The sequence below is a fragment of the Indicator indicator genome, chromosome 4, assembly GCF_027791375.1.
Source record: "Indicator indicator isolate 239-I01 chromosome 4, UM_Iind_1.1, whole genome shotgun sequence".
In the NCBI taxonomy this organism is placed as follows: Eukaryota; Metazoa; Chordata; class Aves; order Piciformes; family Indicatoridae; genus Indicator; species Indicator indicator.
In genome coordinates, this window is record NC_072013.1 from 20,505,554 (window position 1) to 20,530,338 (window position 24,785).

A 24,785-nucleotide genomic window follows, 5' to 3' on the forward strand; every position below is an offset into this window, starting at 1 on the left:
ATGGCGGCGGGGTCGGCGCGGAATCGCCGGGTCTTCCTCAACCATCTTGACTCTTACTGCGGCCTCAGCGTCGGCGAGGTGACCGCGGGGGCTGGCTTGCAGCTGCTCGCGGCCCAGGCTTCTTTCCTCAGCCATGGCTGCCGGAGGGGTTGCCTTCGCCCTCCCGCTGGGCCCTCGTCCGGTAGCACGATAGGGGGCCGTGGGCAGGCCTCCAGCAAGAGGCGGGAATCCAGCCGGGTAGCTGGGGTCGCCTAAATTGGTTGCTGAGGAGAGGGACTTAGGGCAAAAAGGAATTAAGTTAGGGAGGAGAAAAAATGAGCCTTAGAAGCAGGAATTAGGTAAAGCAGGTCGGGAGATCTCGGGCAACAGCTGGTCACTGTGGAGAGAGAGCATCTCTCTGAATGAACAGTCGCCTGAGGCGGAGCAGGTTGCACAGAAGAGGTTGCAGACTTCGAGTCGTAGGACGCAAGTCAGGCAAAACATTACAGCTGTAGCTGAGGACTCCCTAACATTCAGTGGAAGGCTGTGTTCTGAGCTACATTACTTACAACAGGATCACGTCTAGTCAGACAGTGCTGGTGTCTTCCCAGGACCATGAGAAGCTTTGGAGGGTTCAATATATTTGCATACGAGTGTGTGTCCTGTATATTGCAGTATTTATCCAGATGTATTGTTGGGGCGTCGCTTGAAAGCATTGGAGAAGAGGAGGAGGAGAATGAGGAGGAGGCGGAAAATGAAAAAAATTCATCTGCTGAAGTTTCTAGTGGGCCAAAGGAAGGAGTCTACCAAATAGTGGGTACCCTTTCTAAACCAGAGAGTGCTAAACCGTGTTTTGCAGAGGAAACGTATGCAGTAAGTAAGGGTCTTATTTCAGATAGTCATTAAGCAATACTAAAAATATTACAATCTGTGTAAAATCACCTGCTTTAATAAAATGGTCTTTTGTTGCAGCTGTAAGATGTATACATATATTGTATTTAACTTCTGCTTTCTGCACACTCCCTTCCTGCTAAGTCTAATATGGCAAATAATAAAAGCAAGGAATTCAGACTTTTTCCCCTCAAGTATCTCTTTTCTGTCTTTTATCAGTGTTGTCAAGGTACTGCTGCTTGAAATCAAGCTTTAAATCTTAACTGAAATTGCAGCTTTCACTAGCAGCTAATTGTTTTTAAGGCCAGGGTGGAAGTGGCTCTGGGCAACCTCATCTAGTGGAAAGTGACCCAGCCCATGGCAGGGGGGTTGGAACTAGATGATCCTTGAGGTCCCTTCCAAGCCTGACAACTTTGTGATTCTGTTACCTGCAGCTTTGTATGTATGTCCAGAGTTTATTTAATTAAAAGAGGCTCACTTTTAAGAATGTGATTGCCAATGGCTTGTTTTAGTTTTCTGAAATTATAATTTCCTTCATCTCAAATTGATTGTCCAGAATTTCTTCAAACATTTGAAAAATATTGATTCAAATGTCTATGCAGATGAATTTTTCATTCAGAAAATTATAGTTGGCAGTATTTAATCTTAATCACTGCTCTCCCTCAGGTCTTTGTTAGACTTGCTCAAGTGATGCAGACACTCTGCATTTTACAAAAATCACAGGATGCTATTTTGCAAGGAAATGGACATTTTAAAATGTCTTCTCCATTCTACTAACTGATCCTTGTTTAAAAAACTATAAAAGTCACTGCACTGAAAGTATGAATCCTAAAATGCCATTACAAATTATACAACTATTTGAACTATGTTAATGTGCACTGTAAATTAGAAGTTTCAGCATTTGATTTACATTATGTCACCTTGCTTGTATCTGGCACATAAAATCTGATATCTGTCTTATGAATTATTCTAACATCTTTGTGTTAGAAAACTACATTCTATCAGTAGGGTAAATTTGAAAACGAATTTTTGATATTTTATCTCTCTTTTTTTTTTAACAACAGATTCTATCTATTTTTTATCTCCAGAACTCTTCACAAGAAGAGCTCTTAAGTCACCTGCTTGAGTGTGAGATTGTATTGTACAACATCACTGAGGATGCAAATCAGATTGAAGAAGCAACATGGGCTGCTTCTGGTTAGTATAGCTATCATCTCAACAGAAAATTGGTTACTATACAAAATTTACCCTAAATGCTGAACAATATTATTTGGGATTTATAGTTTGCTGTTGCATGTTCAAAAAAAAAAAAAAATCAGCAAGGATCCATGGAATGCACTCTAGCATTCATGAGGTAGAGAAGGTGTCAGGGAATGGTCCAACACTTTAAATGACGTATCTGTGTAGGCAGTTTCCCTAAATAACTATCAACCATCATCTTACCTATTTGCACTGGAAGGTCAACAGAAAATTTGCTCCTGTGGTATTCAAATACTGTTTCATATTTTATATACATATTTTTTTTAATTCACATAGAAGTCCAATACAAAATACTGCTAACAGTTGTTCTGAAACTTTCTCCTGGCTGTTGCATCCAAATTCTAATAAGCATTTGGACTCTTTTTATGGTGACAATGCAATATTGTTCTTTATATGAAAGTTAAACTAAAGTATGGTTTCATGTTTACTGAATAAATATTTGAATAAAATCAGAAGTTACATAATCCACACTGAATTATTTTGCTCTAAATTAAAATAAAGAAGTTTTACTTGAGATCTGTAGGTTTTCTGTTTCCATCTTGAAAAAAGCCACACTTCCTTTTTTTTTTTTTTTTATATCTTGTGGTAAAGATGAATAATTTCCAAGGATAGATTTTTTCTTCCCCCCCCATTGCCATGATATGTAGCTCTATGATTATGTTGATTCCAAATAATTTGATTATTTATTAACATGACTTGTCTACTTGTTTTATTTCTTGATTTATAATATTTATTTTATGCTGATCCAAAGAAAGCATATTTGCTTAAAAATGCATGTCACATACAACATTATGGTATAAATGTCTATACAGGACCTTTATATAAAAGGAGGAATACAGTTTGAGCAATACAGTCTGCAACAGATTAAGTCCTATGCTTTAATTTAACAGCCTTACATATGGAAATAGAGCATTTTGCAACACCAAAGTTATTCATCCTCATTTCAACAATAATGAGCTGGGCAAACAGCAAACCACCTGACCCTGTAAGTAATACATTTTTTTTTAACAGTGTTTCCATTTAATGGAAAGTATTCATTAAATGAAATTAAACAAAGTATGTCAGTATGTACTTCAACAAGACCTAATAAAGTTCGTGTCAGCAAATGTGTTTTTTCTCATGATCCTTTTACCCTGAACCACTACTTATTGCCAAAATTCTTCAATTTATTCCACTGGACATCAGATCAGTTTAGGCACTGGGCTACAATAAAGCAGGCAGATAATAGGGCTGCTTGGACAAGAGGTAAGACCTATACTAACCGCAGTATGCACTGGCCTTCAGTCATAAGAAAATCCTGTCAGTTACTGCATATTTAATGAAATACATATTTGAATCAGTGTATAGACAGATAAATAGGCACATCTTTATATCTACATATGTTCAGTATCATCAGGAACCACATGGAAAACTTTATAGTATGCTATTGCAATTCTCAAATGTAGTGTTAGAGTTTTTCAAGCTTATGTAATGCTCTATATAATAACAATTAATGCTTTTGAAAATATAAAAAAAATTAAAATGTAATTAAAAATCTTGAAATTGAATTATTGACATTTTCAAAATATTGAACCTCAAGTATTATACTCAGAATTTTTAAGAATGCCAAATTAAAATAAATTTTAAAATATTTTTAAGAACAAACTTCAACTATTTACTCACTTTTAAATTGTTCTAAGACATGTATAGCAGTCACACTTTTTCTTTCATAGGAAGATCCTGAGATTCCTTTTACTGATGAAGATTATCGCAAAAGAAAATCTCATCCTAACTTTATGGATCACATAAATGCTGAAAAACTTGTTCTCAAACTTGGGAAAACTGTATGTAAAGAACTCTTTTATAAAAATAGGTTGATTTGTCATTTTACTTAAAGTATTATCATAGTAATGGAACTTAGAAACAATGTCTTTTGAAAGTTATGTGTCTATATAATGCAGATCCCAAATTCTTTTTTCGTTAGATAGTTAGTAAAACAGTCTTAACTCACCAAAAATATAGTTCCATTGTTTGTATTAGAAAGTATTAAAGCTGGGCCCTGTGTGATGAAAAACTTGAGGTTAAAAGAATGTAAAGGAAAGGGATATTAGTGTAGTTTTAAAGAGAGCAGCATCGTTAAATATTATCAAGTTATGTTAATATTACATCTCATTTAAATACTTGAAAGATGCTTTGGCCACACCTACCATGTTCCTGGATAGTTTGTGCACTTGGAGCAGAGTGCTTGTTGACCTTTATTCCACCCTACATTTCACTTCAAAATCATGGCCATAGAGCTGACCCAGAGAAACTAGAATATGTGTTATCACTCTATATGTGTTTTAAAATCACTTTCCTCAGCTTTTTTTTGGACCTCATTAGCTACTTGTCATGATTTGTTGAAAAAATAGCACTAGACATACTATGTTCTAACAATAGTTTAATAATAGTTTAATAATACAGAATGGCAGTAAAACTTGGTTTACAGCTGGAAATATCAGGTTGTTGTACTCTGCTAACATGGAGTTACAAGACTTTGAAATGACTTTCGTACTTGTGGTGTTAGAAACACAAAGATTGTAAACAGTGTCTACCAATCCTTGCAATAACTTCTACTGCCAGTAACACCCAGGTTAACTACTGACTCATTTTTTCGGACTGTTCCAAAGCACTGACTCACTACATAACAAAGGTATTAATCCAATTAACTTGCATATGCTTGCCAGACTGAATGTCTTTTGCAAAGACAATGGAACGATAGTGAAAACAACTTGCATTTCAAATGGAGCTCTTTTCCTCCACAAGTTCAGGGGAAGCTTCAGTGCGTATCCTTGCCCTGGTTTAGTTTCTGTCAGTGCTTTGGAGCAGGAAGGCTCCAAAGCATCTGTTCTCCCCAACGTTTGCTTCCTATCGTGGCTGGAGACTTCTAGATTATTATTCTTACTCATTTCTAAATTCAGTAACATCTGGGGAATGTGCCATCTGTGAAAGAAATGACAGCGTTACCACTTCACACAGAATCACAGAATGGCCTGGGTTGGAAGGGACTTTCAAAGGTCATCTAGTCCAACGCCTTTTGCAGTAAGCAGGGGCATCCTCAACTATATCAAGCCACCCAGAGCCCTGTCGAGCCTCACCTTGAATATCTCCAGGGATGGGGCCCCAAACACCTGGGCAACCTGTTCCCTCATTCTATCACCACAGGCCTTTATAAAGTCTCTCTACATCCTTCTTGTAGGCCGCCTTCAGGTACTGGAGGGCTGCTATTAGGTCTCCCCAGAGCCTTCTCTTCTCCAGGCTGAACAACCCCAGCTCCCTCAGCCTGTCCTCGTAGTAGAGGTGCTCCAACCCCCTGATCATGTTCATGGCACCCCTCTGGATCTGCTCCATCAGGTCCGTGTCCTTCCTGTGCAAAGAGCTCCTCAGGAGATCCTAGGATTCAGCAGCCATGTCAGTCATCTAAAGAAATTTTGCACCTAGGAATAAATGGGTTTCTTAGCCATCATATCTGTTTAGAGTGCAATTTAATGGCTGTTGTTGCTTAATGCAAGATTCCATCCCTTTGAGTTAGTGTATTTCCCCCCTATGTTTTGCTTTAAATTCAGTAAGGGTTGTGAGCTAGAAGTCTTTGCTTTTTACCACTAGAGATTTTTTACCTTTACCTTTGTGGCAGGGCATTCGGGCTGTGTATCTTTTCTCAGAGAGACGTTACTGACTCTGGGGTCCTGCCAAATTCAGAATCCTTGGAGCAACATCTGCCTATGACAGACAGAGGAGCTTTTAATCTCCCAGCTCTGTTCTTAGTGGCATCACAGTTCCTGAAACCATTAGTTCAGACCTGATTCCCACTTCAAGCATTTTATCAGAATAAAACAAACGAACTTAAACACACCAATGCATAGAACTAATTATAATAGCTAGAATGTGACATCTAGTGGCGTTAATGAATATTACACAGGACCGTGAAGAACTACCCGTGACTGAAATGCTGTAAATGAAGCTTGCCCAACAATGATCTTACTTTTAACATTAAGTATATTCAAGTCATCTCAGGTAGTACCTTCTCATATATGTGAATTGTGACACTAAATAGATAATTTTAGAGCACTTGAACCTGTGTCAGAGGTTTGGACTTCAGGGAAACAAAGCATTCAGTGACGAATTCTGATTTGTCACCACAAGTAGCTACTGCAGAAATTCCTGGAAAGTAAACAGAGGAAAATCCTATGTGTTACATTCTTCTTAACGGAGATCAGAAATAGCAACCCCTGTGCTTTCACGAGAGGCTGATTTTTCCTGCTGGCAGACAGGAATTACAGCATGTCTTTCCTGGGGGCATGCTTGCAGCCTGTCCAGGTCAGCCCTGGGAGCTGCTGCTCTTAGGGTACAAACAGCTTCTATCATGATACTACCTGAGTAAACTAAATGTGGGAGTTCTTATGCTACCTTATAATGTCATCCAATTTTAATGTTTCTCACGATTGTTAGCAAGCTGCTGCATTCAACTCAGTTGAGATAGTTTTTAGTACAAAGTTTTATTTTGTAAGTGAAGAGGTAAGAACACATTCACAGATACAATACACTGATGTTACAACTTTTCATCGCTTTATAGGATGCTTTGCTTATATAATCAAAGATTGACTAACTATTCTTAGTTTTACATTTCTGAAATATTGTAAGGATGATAACAAAAATTGCATTTTTTCACAAAACTCGATCCCATTTATTTCCTCTGCTGGTAAAAGTAGGTTCTTTTACAGAGTGTTAAATAGATATATAATATCTAGGATCTTTAAGACATGAGAATTATTTCATAATTTTGTTTCACCTTAAAAATTTCATAGTGGCTGGCCTTAATTTTACAAATTTTCTTGGAAATTTTTCTCCTTAAAATAATTTTAAAATCTTTTTTCAGCATGACCATCCTCAACACTGATCCAAGGCATAGCATTTTACATAAAGAGGCAGCCAGGACAGACAAATTTCTGACATCATGCAATAACAGTCAACACAAAAATGCATGGGTTGATTATGGTATAGGAAAAGCATGTAGATGGTTCACAGATTCACAGATTATTTTTTTTATTGTATATCAAAATGAAAGTAAAACAATTATAAAGTCATTAATTCTGCATTTTCCACTTCTGTAGCAAGTCAAATAAAGATACAATGCAATTTTAAAAAAATAGTTTCAATGAATGTTTGCATTTTTTTTCTTGGAAATAGAAAGCAGAAACTGTATTTATCCTGTTCACTTAAGTTCCTTTAATTATGAATGAGAAAATTTTTTGGGGGGAAGGAAGTGCTAATAATATGACTTAGAAAACTACAGGATATGCAATGACAGTTCTAGCTGCAAATTTTAAGTGATATAATTTGCACACTTAATATATTTATTACACAAGTACTCAGGTTTCAGGGTAAGCCAGTATCCCATTGGCAGTACCATACATTTATAAAAACTTTCTTGCTGATTTTACTTCACAGAACAAACGTAAATTTTCAACTTACGTTGTTGCCTCGGGACATCAATATGGAGCTGGAGAAGGAGTCTTGCACTACTTTTTTAAGGTAGACATCCAACTATTTTTGAAGGTTCATTGATTTCTAGGGTCCAAACCACTCGAATGTTTTTTTAGTAGCCTTGGTATTATAAGCTTTAGTGAAAAAAACAAGTGATTGATTGTTTTGAAACGCTCTAGCTAGAGGGGAAATGTTTTTCGTTTTTTAAACTCTGCACATTTTTAGGTTTTTCGTATTTTTTTGAACAGTGTCTTCATACGTACTTCACAGTGAGAACATGGCTGTCATATCAATGACATCAGGAAAAATGTCTTTATTCTCACCATTATGTTCTCTTCTTTCCAATAATTTCTTTGATTTGGAATATAAGATAACATTTGTCAAGATCAAAGAATATTCTTCTGAAAAAAAAATAAAATTTTTGGATTTGGTAGGCTGCCAGTAAGTATTTCCCAAGAATTGTTTTATTTACTGCAATTCTATTAATCATTCAAGAAACTGAACTTTAAATCCTGAATATATAGATATGCCTGGTAAAGAAATGCTCCTTTTTTCTTTCTATTTTTTTTTCTGTGCTACTTAAAACTAACCTTTTTCTCCTCACTTCATTCTCCATTTGTATTTTCAGACAGGTTGGCTTAGTGAGACTCCTGCAATACCTGTTTTTGGAGATGGAAACAATTTTATTCCAACCATTCATGTTGTTGATTTAGCAGCGTAAGTAAAAAATTTCCACTTGACAGTGACTGATACATAGCTAAGTAATGAATCCAAATATATTAGGGAGTACAGAGGCTTTTAAATTGGGGTGATGGTCTTAAGAACAGTTGTTGTCCCTTCTTACTGGGTTGGCTGCAGACTTCTGTTTCATTTTAACTATTTTAGAAATGAAGTTTCTAGCTGTGCTTCTTTATTAAGGAAAATACATATAAAAATATGCTCTTAGGAGTCGTGCAAGGTTTTTACAAACTCTTATGCTGATTCTGAAATGCATTTAACAAAGAAAGGCCAGTATGCTTCTCTGTATGCTACTGGCCCTGACTGTACTCACTGTTTCAGGGTGTTACAAAATATAGCAGACCACAGGCCAAAGTCTCACTATGTACTTGCAGTAGATGCATCTATGCACACCCTTCAAGAATTAATTAAGGTAAGAGATTTGATTCTTTTTTCCCCCAATGTATTTAAGGTTTTAAAAGCTATACATTTTACAGAGGTATAAGTTTGTAAGTATTCCTAAATTATCTTGTGTAGTAATTGACACAGAAATTTATTTTGAAATCCTTTGAAATCCACTTCTGTCCTTTGAACAAAATACAATAATTAGACTTGATTTTGCAGCACCAACTTTTGCAGTGTTTATCATTAACGTAAATTTAAATAGTATATAAGGAAGCTCTGGGGAATTGTTATAAGCTTGACAGTAATGTGATTAGATAATCAAAGTCCTGAAGATTGTTTTTGCTTCATTTTGTAGGAAAATAACTTGTTTATCCAAACAATTTGAAATTAAATCTACAAACAGTCTTGATGACACTGTTGAACTACACACTGATAATGAGCCAGTTAATACAAGATGATAGGAGATTTGCTCATATGGATTGAGCAAGTGTTATGTAAGGACAAAACAGCTCAATGTTTTTGGCTGTGTCAACGAGTATTTAATGGAAAAATGTGTTAGGGAGCTCACTAGAAGCTTTGTTTTGGTTCAGGTAAATATGCAGGGTCTCGCTGAAAAGTTAGTAGTTGAAGAGCCATTCTATGTAAGTGATTTCTATTCCCATAGAAGAAGCAAAGGTCAAAATGACGTTTGTAGCTATAGTCAACCATAGGAAAGAGCATTATATAAAAATGAACACAAAAGATGTTAAAAATAGGAACTCCTTAGAGAAAGGTAGAGGCTATTGACATTTACATTTCTAACTATTTAAGAAGGCTATTCCATGCTACTTATTACGAAAAGTTTGGGAAAGTGATAATTAAAACTAGCATAGTTAAGATGTGCATTGAAGGAAAAAAGTTGTGATTATGTCCAGATGAAGAAAATAGAATAGAAAACATCAGGAAATCTGGAATGAAAGACTCAAAATTAGTATCTTTTTTTCAGACACTTTAGGAGCAAAAAGTGTGTCAGAAATTCTGTAAAGCGAATTGATGACTATGATATAAAAGGAGCACATAGAGAAGATAGGGCTGTAACAGAGATGCTTTGTATTAATGGTCCTGGATAAGCATTTGGAAGGACCTTAATGCCTCAGGATCTCATGGTGGATAACTTATTAGAGGATGCGTGTAAAACTAAAGTAACTGTAGTAAAGATAATAGAATGAACTGACAAAATTAACACCAAGAAACCACCACAGTCTCATGGTGGTTCTGAAATAGCTCAAGGATGAAATAACTCTGAATTGTGAACTTATGCATATAACGTGCTGTTGAGTACAGTCCTGGTGCTTGAAGACTGGAGAGTAATACATGTGACGCCAGTGCAAAAAGAGGTTCCTGAAATGTTTTGGGAATTATAGGTCAATATGCCTACTACTATTGGCTAATAACCACATACATCATTAGACATTAAATAAATTAAAGGCATTAAAGGACACCCAGGTACATATGATGGATTTAGGAAGAGTCAATGTGACTTTTCTAAAGTACTTTCCCAAGAAATATTTCCAAAAAAATATACTTTCAAATACTTTGGAAACCTCCTGCCGTTCTTTAACATGACCAGCAAACATAGATAAAAGCGAACAAGATGATATATTCTACCTAAATTTCCCAAAGACTTACGTACTTCACCAAAAGCTGCTGAGAAGCAGGTAGGCACCCTATGAGAAGTTTTGGTTATTTTCATGCCTATGTAATTGTTTAGAAATGGGAAATTAGAGGACAGGAGTCATTAGACAGTTCTTAGACAGAATGTGTCAGTGTAGAGAGTGTTGCTGAGAGAACTGCAAACAGCTGTTTTGGCAGCCCCAGGAGAAGACTGGAAAGATACAGGGGTGGGAAAGAAATACCTTGAGAGTTACTTAAACATACAGCAGCTATTTCTCGTTTAGGAAGTCTCTGAGCTGAAAATAACTGAAGATGAAAAGAGTATCTGAAAGGAGTATCATATATGCTTTTCCCATTCTTATTTTCAAGTGGATGTCTGCTAATTCTCATTATTTGAAACAGAATGCTGGAATATACATGGATTTGATCTGACACTCTACATGAATTTTTATGATCTTATGGGATTTAGTAGGATTTTAAATCTATTTTAAAGGGCTGCAGGCATAACTAACAATTTCTGAAATGTAAATGGTAATATGGAGAGTTATTGGTGGCACTGATCTGAAAACCCTTCCTGATTGTTAACAAAAGTACTTCAAGAACCTGAAGTGTAAGTGCTGAGAAATAAAATCGGTCTCCAAATACTTCTTAAGCAGTGTGAAGTCATACATAGATTTAGGAGATTTAGAACACTTTTCTGTCATTTTGAGTTGTTTAATTGTTGTTTTGATTTTTTTTTTTATTGCAAGACGAAGTGATAGATAACAAAATGGTGTTTAATACTAACATTAATACATAATGTTTTCTTTGATCTGTTTCAAATCAGTATACTGATTTTCCAGGTATCATGTAACATAAAATTTACAGCACATATTTTATCCACAGAAATCTTGTACAGTTTTTAATAATATGATTTTTTTTTTCCTCTTCTTGATAGTGTATCAGTAAAAATGTTGGACCAGGAAAAATTGAGAATATTCCAAAAGAAAATGCATTTCTGAGCAAAGAGTTAACAGTTAGTATTTTTTTCCTTTCATTACTTAAAGAATGTAAACTTAAAAATATAATATCACAAGATATATGATTTATTTTTTATTTCACCAGAAAAATTTATCCCAAAAGCATGCCTAACAATAGATGGTGGGTTTAAATTTAGAAAACAAATAAACTAAAATTTAACCATCACAGAACAGATTTAGAAAAGCAGTGGAGCACTGATGTTAGTGCTGCACCAAGCATACTGGAGCACTCTAACAAAACATACACAAAATGATAAAAATAATTAAAAAAAATTAATAGTGAGGTATTTTTAAGACTGAAAATGACAGCATGAATGAATTCTGGTTTATTCATCTCTTTATTCACCTATTCATCTATAATAAACTCTTCATAGGAGAACTAAACAAATTACAGCCCTGGTAGTTTTAAAAGGGTACTTGATAAATTTATGAAAGAGGTTATTTCCTGCCATTATATGAAACCTTTGTATTGTACAGAATGATTAATGTTTCATGAAATACAAATAGACATTGAAAATGTTTATATTTTTTTTAAAGTTTAAATAGTCTGTTTTGCTTTGTGCACAAAGCCTCTTTCCCTATGCTGTAAGTCTTTCTATTCTCAGTCTTCCATTCTTGTCTCTAGTTTAAGGCAGCGTTTTCTAACGTGTAGCTTAAGTTTGTAAAGAAATGTTTCTTTGCTCCCTCAGCAAATGCATTTGGATATGTTGCTTGTGAATCTGCGAATGGAATCTATGTTTCTGAATGAGACTTTTAACATTAAGTGGGTTGCTCAGGGAGGACTGGTGGAGAACATTGAACAAATTGTCAAGGAATACAAGCAAAGTCGAGGATTACTGGTAATGGTTTTGTCTACACTATTTTCAGAATGTGTCTTTCCTTTTTCCCCCAGTAGAAGCGGCTACATAAACAGGAGCGCTAACTTCTTTAGGTGAAAATACATGGAAGAATGATATAAATGCAAAACAAACAAACATAAAACCTACAAATTAATGAAACAACTTAGTAGAAGGAGTATTAATTAAAATATTAATCACAGAATCATAGGATGGTAGAAGATAGAAAGGACCTCTGGAGATCATAGAGTCCAACTCCTTGCCAACGCAGAATAGCCTAGGTTAGGCCACACAAGGGTGCATCCAGGCAGCTATAATTATTATATTTTCTTTCTTTTAAGCCTAAAACTGAAACCCTCTAAATGCAAATAAGCTTCTTGATAGAGAAGTTGCTGTTTTGAAACTGGTTTCTTAATGCAATATATGGCATTCTTTTTATATTTTGTCTCAAGAATGAAATACATGTATCTATTATTTAAGCTTTTTATAATAGTCAGTAGTTAAACAAGTATTTTGTGTTTTAGTAATCATTATTTTAGTGAACCTGGGTATTCAGTTGCAATGTAGCTTTCATTTTACTCTGCTCTGCTGTGTAGTGCACTGAGCAACTTTGCTGATTCCTATGTTAGCTTAGTATTTAGAACTTCTGCATTCAAATGTATAGGGAATGTTATTGAAGAGTGAAAAAAAAATCCTTGCTTACATTCAAGTATTGATAAGTATGATAAAGCTGTTCAACATGTCTAAATCTTTTTCAAACTCTGAACAAGAGTTCAGGAGGTATGAAACAAAACACAAGTACTAGCATTCAAGGTTGCTCATTAGATGTCCCTGAATATTTTTGAAGAAATTATAATACCTATGTTTGGGTTTAAATACTGCATCTGAGTATGTGTGCATGTAATTAAAAAAAAATCAGTACAAAATAGAAACATACCAAGTGGCAAGGAGAGGGAAGGCTAGATAGATCTGCAGCCCTGTCACTACTCTATTAAATTTGTAATTTGTACTGTCAGATTTAATGAATTAAAATAGGCAGTTGATGTAAGATTCTGAGTTTGTTGAATAATATATTTGGTAGTCTATACTGGATTCTTAATTTCACTGACCCATCCACAGGCTAGATCGGCGAAATGTGAAACTGATCATAATTTAAGATTGTGATGGATCTGAAATTTTTGAGATTAATAACCATTGTGATGACAACAACTCTACCCCTGCTGGAAAAAATAGAGCTATTACATGTGTGTAGTGGAATATCTGCCTCCTCACTCCAAAATTCACTGCATCCTATTTATGGGGTTGTGCTTTATCTCTTTGATCGTTCAAGAACTAATAGTGCCACTGTAAATTGATCTGTGAGTCTACTAAATAGAAGTGTGCTTTTTCTCCAATGGTAAAGTTGCACATGAAAATTAAACAACTTTGTTATTCAAAGCCTATAGATGATATAGGAGTTACTCATTGAGAAATAAAAAAATGAATAAAACTAAAATGTATTTTTTGTTTTAATTATAATAATTGTTATTTCCTATTAGTTATAGTAAAAATATTGTTCCATTTACATTAAAGCATCCATATTGTTTGACTGATGTTAGATATTTAACCTTTTTTTTTTTCCAGCCTCTTAAAGTTTACATTCATGGTCCTCCTGGGGTTGGCAAATCTACCATTGCTGAAGAGCTCTGCAGGCACTACAAACTACATCACATTAAGATAAACAATGTGATTTCTGAAACAATAGCAAATCTGGTGTGTTACTGTTTTCTAATATTGCTCTTATGTTAATTTATATGATTTTAAATACTTGGCATAATTTAAAAATTAGTTATAATTCATTATTTTGGAACAGAAATATCTTTTGACATACCAACCACCTCTGGGGGATGCACTAAACTGTTTTCAGAGACTGATCATCGCTCAGTATTTCACTGTCCAAAAACATATGTGAAATTAATGGTTTAATATTAATTTTCTTTTTGCTATATCTGTGTATAAAGGAAAAAAAAAGTTATGGAATTACTGAGCCAATTTATATTTCTGATCTTGTCTTCAGGAGAAAATTGTGGCTCCTAAAGAAACAGACTCTGACCAAGTGGAAGAAAATGGAGAAAATAATGAAGAAGAGGAGGGTATAAATGTAGAAGAGGCACATGAATTGTTATCTACAGTAAAAGAAAACATGAAGCAGAATGCAGGTAGGAAATAAAAAGTACTAAGACTGAATTTTATTAACTAGTGCAACACTGCAAATGTGAAAAAGTAAGAATTGTGCCCTGACCTTTTGTATGTACCTTATTTAAAAAATCAAATACAACATTTTACATGATGTACCTTATATATTGGAAGTTATATATTTTGTAAAAGAAATAGTGCACTGTCTTGTGAAATTGTGTGGGTTTTAAAGTTCTTCATACATCATTTAGGCCATTTCTAAAAATTAAATAGCATTTGCTGAAGCCTCTAAAGAATTTTAAAGTCTGCAGAATACTCGGGTTTGGAAGGGACCTCCAGAGATCGAGTCCAATCCCCCTGCAAAGCAAGACACCTTAGGGCAGGTCACAGAGAAATGTGTCCACGTGGGTTTTGAAGATCTCTAGTAATAATGCCTTTTAAAATAGTAACATACTTTCATTGTTAGAACAGTTTATAAATGCTTAACACTTGTAAAAGCTAAAGTAAAATAATTTAGGAAACTGGAGTCAATGTTTATAAAAGGACAAAAAATGAGATCAAGCCAAACTTTTTTCTTGCACATATTTGCTCAACAATGTAGCCCAAGTTAATAAACCATTTCACAACTCAATCTATTAATCTGAAAAAGACACTTGTAAAACCATCTCACATATGTTTTGCAAAACTGTCTTAAACTCTTACTTTAATTGTACACAGAGAATTGTTTTCTGATATTTTTCCTATAATTCTTTCTTTGCCATTTTGATTAAAATTATTTACCACCACCACCCCCAATTTCATGTTTAGTATCACTTAAGTCATAATATTTATATCCTTGTAAACAATAATGAGATTTATTTTATAGGTACACATTTGCATTCCATAGATCATTGACAACATATAATATACAAGCAGCAATTCCAAATACATAAATTTTTTAGGGTCTCTATAGAGGTTTCTTTGAGAAATTAGTCAAAACTTTAGTAAAATAATTCCAGATATCTCTTTTTCATAAACCAGGTGCTTATGAACCTTGTTTGTGTCTTAGGTCATCTAGATGATCAGTACATTGTTCAATTTATAAAGGATAAGCTCAAATCTATGCCTTGTAGGAATCAGGGGTATGTTTTAGATGGGTTCCCAGAGACCTATGACCAGGCAAAAGATCTTTTTATCTGTAAGTACTTCTGCTTTTGTTTTTATTGTTTCTAATATTGTCACTATCATTATCATTATCATTCTCCATGCCGAGAAGTGCATTAGCACTGTGATGACTGCAAGGCAGAATACATGATGCTTAAATGTATGAAGCATTGTCATGCACCTTATTTAAGCACAAGGTAGTTTTCAGATTATCTTTTCTGGCAAAGTACTAAGTAAAAGCACAAACATGGAGGATGCTTTCTTGTTCTATGTTCATAGAATCATGGAATCACCTAGGTTGGAAGGGACTTCTAAAGGTCATCTAGTCCAACTCCCCTGCAGTAAGCATGGATGTCCTCAACCAGATCAGGTCGCCCAGAGCCTTTTGGTCTAGGGGGGAACCAGCCAGTGCACGAATACATGTTCTGTGAGCTATATTAGAGTGGGTGTATTAGATCAGCTACAATGTATATGACTTCAGAGGAGCTCTGTGACATGCGTTTCAAATTGTGAGCAAGCACTATTCATGCATTAAGACCAGGACTTATCCTCAAATGTAAATTACATCATGAGGTTTGAAGAAATAAAACCCGGTCCTGTTTAGCTTAATATGCTGGGCTGTAAATCCTCATCCTCAGCCCCTCAGGCACTTTTACTGACTATTCAGAATAGCAGATACTTAGTGTCAGAAACCATTTTAACCATACTAGGCTGAAACATTTCCACTCACTGTTCTGAGCCCTGTCTCTGGTTTTAGCAGAATAAAGGCCAGGGACAGACCAGCACTATGGACACATTTTAAATTTGCATATGTGTGTTCATATTTACGCTGCATAGGCAAACAACTGTTAGAGTCCAAGGTAGAATTCTGTGGCAGGCAACATGAATTACTTAATGAATTCTCTGAAGTGGTATCCAGGTTAGATTAATTTCCAACAGTAGACAAAATTGTGTTTGTAGTAGGCACATTTTTGCTAATATTTGTTGCTTCAAATTAAAATGTCAGTAATTTCTTACCTTTATTGTAGTGGAAAGTGAAAATGAAGAAGAAACCAAAAGCAAAATACCTAAATTTGATAAATTAACCATACCTGGTAAGTTTGATAGATTTCTTTTTAAATAAGGAGGATTTTTCAAATATTGCTGCCACCAATGACAAGTCTAAAATATCACCCCATCTGTTTGTATTTCATTTAACATAAAATATAGTTTGTGTACTGTTGCTGCCCTCTTTTGGTTCAGTTTGTGGGTGTTTTATTCTGTTTTTTTCTGCTTGCGAAAATGTCATCAACTGTTGGCTGATAAGAATATTAGTGGCCTCCTTTGTGTGATTACAGCAACTAGCAATGGAATAAACGTGAGCTCCTGAACTTGGCATATTAAAACCCTGTAAGATTATCTGTAGTGTGATATCTTTAAAAATGTTACCAAATTCATTTTAGTGTATTAGTTAAGTTGGGAATTAAAAGAATAATTTTCATCCATGCAGAAATTACTTCATCCTGATGTTTTTGCTATTCGTGATTTCTTTGTAAGTTTTGACTACATTCAAGAAATACATTTAGCATATTTTGCCTTAGAAGATGTGTCAGATAGTATAAAGGTTGAATATCTCAAATACTTAGCATTTCAGGAAATGATAATTTACTGGCTTCAGTGGAACTGAAGACAATTCAGAACTCTGTGCAAATCTTCTTAGTTCCTACACTTACATGAAGGGGAGAAAGTTTTGATTTAACAAGCAGACTTCTACCAAGTTTGTAACCACTTACGAGCTGCTGATTTCTGAAGTAAATAATTTCTGTCATTCCTAAACAAAACCACTTCTAACATCCATTTCAAAAGAGCAAAAGTGAATGAAATATGATGAACCCTTTTTCTCCCATAAAAGTATCCCAAGCATGGGATCTGTTTTAAGAAGGCATCTTATCAACTTGGAGAAAACTTGTTTTAGAAAACAGAACAGTTCAGAAAGGATTTCGTTGGCTTGGGAAGGTTTTCTTGGGTTTGTTTTTGGGTTTCTTGAGGTTTTTCTAGCAGAGGGCAAGCTGGTAAGGGGGCTGTGCCAGTACTTGATTCTGCAAATTTCTCTTTGATGTCAGAAAAATTACTTCCTGACTTTGTTAATTAACAGGTTTCAGTAGTATTGTATAATTACATGAACAGAAAGATAAGAATATATTGTGATAAATTATATGAAGTCATTGTTGTGGTCCACTCAGTGGATTCATGATAGCTCATTTGCTGTGATCTTGAAGTGCAAAAAAACTAAGGTGAACATGCCAAAGGGGGTTTGCTTCAATCAACAGTAAAACTTTGTCCGTAAAGTAGCATGTGATAGGTAGAAATGGTGACAAGGAAAGGAGAAAAGTAAAGTAAAGCAAAGAGAGAAGAGAGAGTGATAGCTACCACCAGTGTTCCAAGACAATGTCCCTGGGGTCAAGGACCAAGCAGAGTCCTGACAGTCATCTTCTTCTTCGATCGTCATGGTCCGTGGTAGGGAAGCTTCTGAAGTTCCACTAAGAAGCCCTTTTTTATCCTGTCTCTGCCAATCTTTGCCTTTCTTGAGCAAGGCTTCCATGCATGCCCAGGGAGGAGTGTCTGAGGCAGGTAGCTTTCAACCAGGAGGTGTGTTTTTGTATTGTAATGACATTATAATGAGCAAAGTTTGCCTAAGGTTCACAATTTCCTCATTGACACTTAGATATCCATCTCTTCTGGACAGAAGTTATGTGGTTTGTTCCAGCAGAATGAGCTGAGACAGTAGTGTGATCGATCTTTCTGCCTTGTAGAATGGTACCATGCCCTCTGTACCATGCAGTTCTAATGTTTGCACCTGTGTATCCATGGAGACCACAATCCATTCTTGGAATCAGTAACTGCGCAAACTCATGTTAAGATGTTAGCCTAAGTTTCAGGGTCCATTACTGTCCCAGTTTCTGATGGCAATGTTGAGGAAATAGTGTTCTTCTGATCAACCCTCACCGTCTTATTTAATAAGTATAAATTTATTGTTGATTTAATAAAATACTGCAAGATTCATCAGCCTAATGAAACTACATATATGAGACTTCTGAAATGATCCTTGAATGATTTTTGGTGTTTTGGTCTACTAGTATTCTACCAGTTGACAATTTATGGCATGTGTCAGCATAGTGTCTTGAATGTATTATTTGGATTTTGTTTGTTTGTTTTAGTTTATTTTAATTTAGCAGATTCAACTTTATCTGTGAGATTAGAAATCACAATACAGGGTGATGAATTCTGATGACTTGACAAACAAGTAAGTCATTAAATTTTCCAGTGTTACTTGTTGCTTTGGCTGGACGATTCATAGGAAATGTTTTTCTTCCTATACTTACTAGATATATTGATTGTATGATAGGTGTCTCAGAAATTTGAACTGCACTGCATTGCTGTTCTTATTCTTGAAATAAGCAGCATATTTGTCCTGTTTATTGCAAAAATAGTCTTTCTGCCAGTGCTAAGTTAATTTGGTGAAACTGGAACGTGTAGCTTCTTTACAGACATGTCTCAATATTATTGGGTTGCTCTAATTGGAGAAGTTAAATATAAGCACTTGATTATTTATAAAGATATATATAATTCATGTCTATTTATGTTCAATTGTGGTTTAAAATTTATTATAAACACAAAATAGGTAAGAAAGAGGAAAGCTAATAATATATGGGTGCTGATGATGTCTTATTTTTCACAGAATTTGTTATTTCTTTGACTGCATCTGATGAATTCCTTATAAACAGAATAATTAATCTGCCAGAGAGAATTGTTGCTGGAACTCATTATACCCAGGACCAGTTTCTACAGTCCCTGAGTCTCTTCAGAGAGTTAAACACAGATGATACAACTGTTCTCAACTATTTTGATGAACTTGAAATACACCCTCAGTTTATTGGTATGAAACAATAAAATTAGTAGATAAAATATGAGTAAAATATTATATTTAAATATATATGTAACATCGCAGAATGCAGATATGAAAAGCATTCAATTATACACTTGCAAAAATATCTGTATACTGATAAGGATTCTGATTTTTTCTTTTACAGTTAATCTGTTTTAAAAAGTAGGGGGTTTAATTGTTCATTTTTGGAGGCTAAATGATCAAAATAAATTCCTCCTGGAATGCTGGTATTAGTACTGAACAGTTATCTTCTGTCTGAATTACTGACTGAAATGAAATAGAAAGCATGTTTTCATGCATGGCTTTCAAAATTACTTCACAAACCAGATGACTGTGGAGTATGACTACTGGATTGTCATCCAGACTCTGTATTCTAGTTGTTCTTGTTTTTCTCCCTCCTTGACTTGCTATCCTTAATTGTTTCTGTGCCTTTACGTCTCCAGTCCCTTACTACAGAAGGAACCCTATAGTTCTGTATTCTCTGGGTACCTGCAATACCCACTTTTCCTAACTTCCATGCACACTTCTATATCCTTTCTGCCAGATGCCTGCTCACACTGAATGCATACGGAGCCCAGAAAGCCCTGGAAATAGCCACCATTTTTCTGTGGGGTTTTGTTTGTTTGTTTTGTTTTGTTTACAAGTTTAATATGCAAGTAATCTCCAACATTTAACAGGGAGAAGGAATGAAATCAAAGAGAAGGTCTTGCTCAGTCTCTATGCTCCTAGAGGAAACTACAGATTTCTTTGGTAGTCATAACACAGTAAAATAGGTCTGTGTATTTGTAAATCTGTTTAAGTGAAAACTTAGGAGCTTGTTGCCAAATTCTAACAATCTATTGTGTAACCTTGTGGAGGAGGAGGGAGACACCCATGAAAAGCTTATGGTTTTACCCATCTGGATAGGCTGACACAAGATTGGTGACAGAATGACATCAATGATAATGAATGACTTCATTTTCAAGCTTCAGATTTTAGGAAAGCTGCAACTGATAGAATAATTGTAAAAATTACTTCAATTAGTTTTTTAAACTTACTTAAATAAATTTCTCCCTTACATGATCTTAAAAAGACAAACTATTTTAGCTGTGAAAAGAATCAGATGTAGGAAAATTTGTGTAGAAAAGAAAGAAGATATTTATATATATATTTATTTTCCTTTAACAACATCTTATACTTGAAAACTGACACATGAATACAATATATTCCTATGTCTTGCAGTTCTTTACTAATGTCCATTGATAATTGGCAAAAGCCTTGAAAGTTTATCTCTTGTATTGTTTAAAAGATGTAGCCAAATTTGAAGATCCTGAAAACAGATTTATTGTAAAAGAGATCATCAAAGATATTGGAGAACCTCGGAATTATGGTTTGACAGATGAAGAAAAGGAGGAACTGGAACACAAGGCAGCTGAGGAACGAATTGCCAAAGAAGCTCAAGAAAAAGCTGAACAAGAGCGTAAAGAAGCTAAGGAAAGAGCTGAAAGAATGGCAAATTGGGAAGAGTGGGTAGGTTAATAGGTATTTTGGGGAAAGTATTATTATTTATCGTTTAGATAGTCTCTTTTTTATTACAGATACAGCAAATATTTGGGGGGAGGGGGCTTGGCACATTGGTATCAGCATGTCTTTAAAATATTTTTATGATATTCTTCTTTTTGTTGCTGTGCCGTAGCTCTATTGTTTTACTATTTATAAATATCTACTAAAATCAGTAGTGTTTTTCCATAACCAGCCTTCTAGGACTTTTGTGTTTTGCTCGTTTCTGAGCAGCTGACCAAATCTTAATTGTCATAGCTTTCAAACAAGATTTTTTGTCTCACCAATGATCAATATTCTGGTCTTTATATCAGAAAGGTTTCTGAGCTTGCAAGAGAAACACCTTTGAGAGCTGAATCTTACAGTTCAGTGTGGACTTCCTATACGTCTGAAGGATGCTGTTTGCTAATACTTCAACAACCACTTGGCATTTAGGCCACCTGGTCTTACAGGCTTTGCACACAATACCTTTTTCTTATTTACTTTGCCACACCTAAGGACATTTTTGGTAAATAACCTGAAACTTGTACCGTAAGAATATTCTTGTTTCAACCCAGAGACAGATTGTTTTCCCAGAAGGCAGTTCTATTACCTTCTTCTTGAGCTATTTAAAACCACACTGATCACTCCACAGAGAAATCCTTTTTTACCTTTCAATGCCCATATACATCTGCAGGGGAAATAATACTCTGAAAATACTCATTTCTAAAGAAGCATTTATATTGCTCTGATGTTGGTTTGTAAATAAGTTTTGTTATCTCTATGCTTATTTACAGCTTCATTCAACATTAAATAGTATTTCCTACTCTCTGTAAACTTGTCTAGAAGATTAGTAAGGGTTCTTAACACATTTTTAGCTATATCCAAAGCCATCTGGCTGGCTGTCCATTATAGAAATTTAAAGTGGGTGTTTAAATAAAAAGTGTACTTAAGTTTACTCCTTTAAATAGGTAGATGCTCAGGAAATTTAAGCAACTATTCATTTGCCCTTGAGACTGTAGAGTAGCTGCTGTCTCTGAGTAGTGACCAAAGACTACTTGCAGGGTTTATTCAATAGCACTCCTAGGTTGAGTGAATAGGGTGAAGATCTTTTTCAGATGTTGGTACGTCAATTTTATCTGAACATTATTTTTTGTGTTTTGCCTTGAGTATGGAAAAGCAGTCTTCAGAGTCTTATCTACTTGCTCTGGTGATCTATGACTCAAGACTACTGATGAATAAAATGAGAGAAGAGAGGACAATAAAAATATTTTTGAGTAATCTTTGGCTAAAATGACTGCAATATGCACACCATTAAGTGAAAGAAAGAAAAAGTCAGTGGTTTTATTCCCCCCCACACTGTCTGAATATATTATTTGATTTATTTAACCCAAATTTAGGAATAAATTTAGCTGGTGGAAACAGATGTAACTCAGTGTGTGTTTAGTTAACTCTTACCCACTTTTAAAACTGACATGAATCAAAAGAAAACAAAGCCAAACCCAAACCAAGCAAACAAAAAAATCCAAGACAAGATACAGTTAGAGAGTCAGACCTCTCTTCCTAGTAAAAATATTTTCCTTCCTCTCCAGTTTAAAGAACCCTCAAGAAATCCTCTGCATTTGCAACAGTACTGATTTTTGAAGTGGTACAGTGTATTCCAACTGTTCTGCCAAGTATCTTACAGAAACAGGACACTGGAAGACTTCATAATAAGTGTTCTTTTAGGTGCTAAAGAGAGAAAAATAAAATTACTTACTAAGGAGATTATTTCTGACTCCATCATACTTGATTCTTTGTCCTCTGTGTGCTCTGTGCTTTAAGATGTTCATAGTTCTTCCTGCCAAAGCGTGAGTTTTAGAAGTTCTATTCACAGCTTCTAATAGCACGTTTTTTTCTCTAGGGCACCATTATTTAGTCAAGTGATCTTTGGTAGATGTTATAAACCTTATTATTTTGTTCAATTTTTGTAGAATAAAAATCTGGAGGAAGTGAAAAGACAAGAACAAGAGTTATTGGAGGCCCAGTCCATTCCACTACGTAACTATTTAATGAAGAATGTCATGCCAACGCTTATGCAAGGGATAAATGAATGCTGTAGGATCAGACCAGATGATCCTGTCGATTTTCTGGTAAGGCAATTGCTCCTTTTTTCTTAAAAATGTTTTGAACATTCACGTAGACCCAGAGAATCTAAGAACTTAAATTATTTATCCCTACTGTTCTGGTAACAGTTAATTAACAGGTGTATCTTCAATTCTGGTGATCAGTAAGTATTGTGAAAATTAAAAATACAGCAACTATTCTTTATAGAGTATCAATCACAGGCATAATCCAGCTTTGCTAACAGTAACAGGAGAAGAATCACTAGGGGAATTGGTTTATCTTTCGTATGTTCACTCTGCATAGCTACCTTGCCAATTCTACTGTGACAGAGAGATCTGCAGAAAGAGGGACATCACTCTCCATCCTGCTTATATGCTTCTAGACACAACAGAACATGTTACTGAAATTATAACATTTCCTGTAATTTCCTTCACAAATACACAGATAGATTCATGAGTAAATCCTGTAGGATATTCATAGAATGACTTAATTTGCTAAGAACCTGAAGAAGTATCCTAGTTCAACGTTCCGCTGTAAGCAGCGTCAACATGCCAGACAAGAATTGAGATGCTGTAATGTTATTGTTGTAATGCTGTTCTTTCTGCCCATTCCAAGAAAGTTGTTAACAAGTTATTACTGGTTTGATGAAAAGAAACATAAATCAAGTGAAAACCTAAAATGAAAGAATCAGTGCTGTGTGTCACTTTAGGCACTAAGGACTGTTAATCCTTTTAATCTTTTTGCATACTGATCAGTGACAACTACTGACAGATGTAGGAGCATGAAATCTCCTTTACTAACTATGTAACTTTTAAAGAGCTGTGTTATCTATTCTTCTGGATCCAGAAACTGAGCCCTAGGAGACGCCTTAGGATTTTCCATGGGGTGATAAATACTGTCATAGATAGCTTACTTCCTTCTCTTACCCACAATAGAGATGGGATAGAGTGCTACCAAAAGGGAGAATGAGAATGAAGTAGATGGTATTTCTGGGGAAGAGGTTTCTTTTGACCTATCTTTCAAAAAACAAATTAGAGACATTTAATACATTCTGTGCATTTAAAGCAATGGTATCCACTTTTTTTTTTCCTTGGTGTGTGTGCATGTATGTGACTTTAAAAATTTGGGACGTGAATCTAAATGTAACTTTGAAATCCTTTTGTTTATAGGCAGAATTTCTCTTCAGGAACAGTCCTGGTACCAAATGAGATGTTAAATCCTAACAGCTGCAGAAATTGCAAAACAGAAAGGAGGAATATTCTTAACACATTTAAAATAAATTAGCTTCAGAATTTTTGTTTACGCTTATTATGTATTCTACAATTTTCTTATCCTTTATTACTATGTTGTATTGCGGTTTTAAAATTCTTTCTACAAAAGTCCCCTTTACTGCATATATTAAGAATACATTTACATATCTGTATTTCATATACCTGTCTGAAACTGAGCCCTAAGAAACTGTTCTTTTTCCAAAATTTTCTTCCTGTATTTTTTTCAGTTACATATTCTATTTAAGCAATATATTCTTGTCCTGATCCATAGTGGGTGTTGGCAGCTAGCCCAAGAAAAAATTTTCTTAAAAACAAACAAGTGAAAAAAAAACACAAAACCAAACCCCCCACTGTTTTCACTGAATAGAAGCAGCAAGCTCTCTTA

At 35.0% G+C, this 24,785-nt stretch overlaps 1 protein-coding gene across 1 annotated transcript; it reads left to right on the forward strand.

Moving 5' to 3' along the window:
• AK7 (adenylate kinase 7) lies at window positions 1-24,337 on the forward strand. Its single transcript, XM_054400304.1, has 18 exons — window positions 1-78; window positions 655-852; window positions 1,959-2,067; window positions 3,021-3,115; window positions 3,843-3,953; window positions 7,597-7,680; window positions 8,261-8,349; window positions 8,692-8,782; window positions 11,345-11,422; window positions 12,116-12,265; window positions 13,886-14,014; window positions 14,319-14,460; window positions 15,486-15,614; window positions 16,609-16,674; window positions 19,299-19,496; window positions 20,794-21,014; window positions 22,997-23,155; window positions 24,299-24,337. The coding sequence occupies exons 1-18, from the start codon at window positions 1-3 to the stop codon at window positions 24,335-24,337; spliced, it is 2,166 nt and encodes a 721-aa protein (XP_054256279.1).
• The last annotated feature ends 448 nt before the right edge of the window (window positions 24,338-24,785 follow it).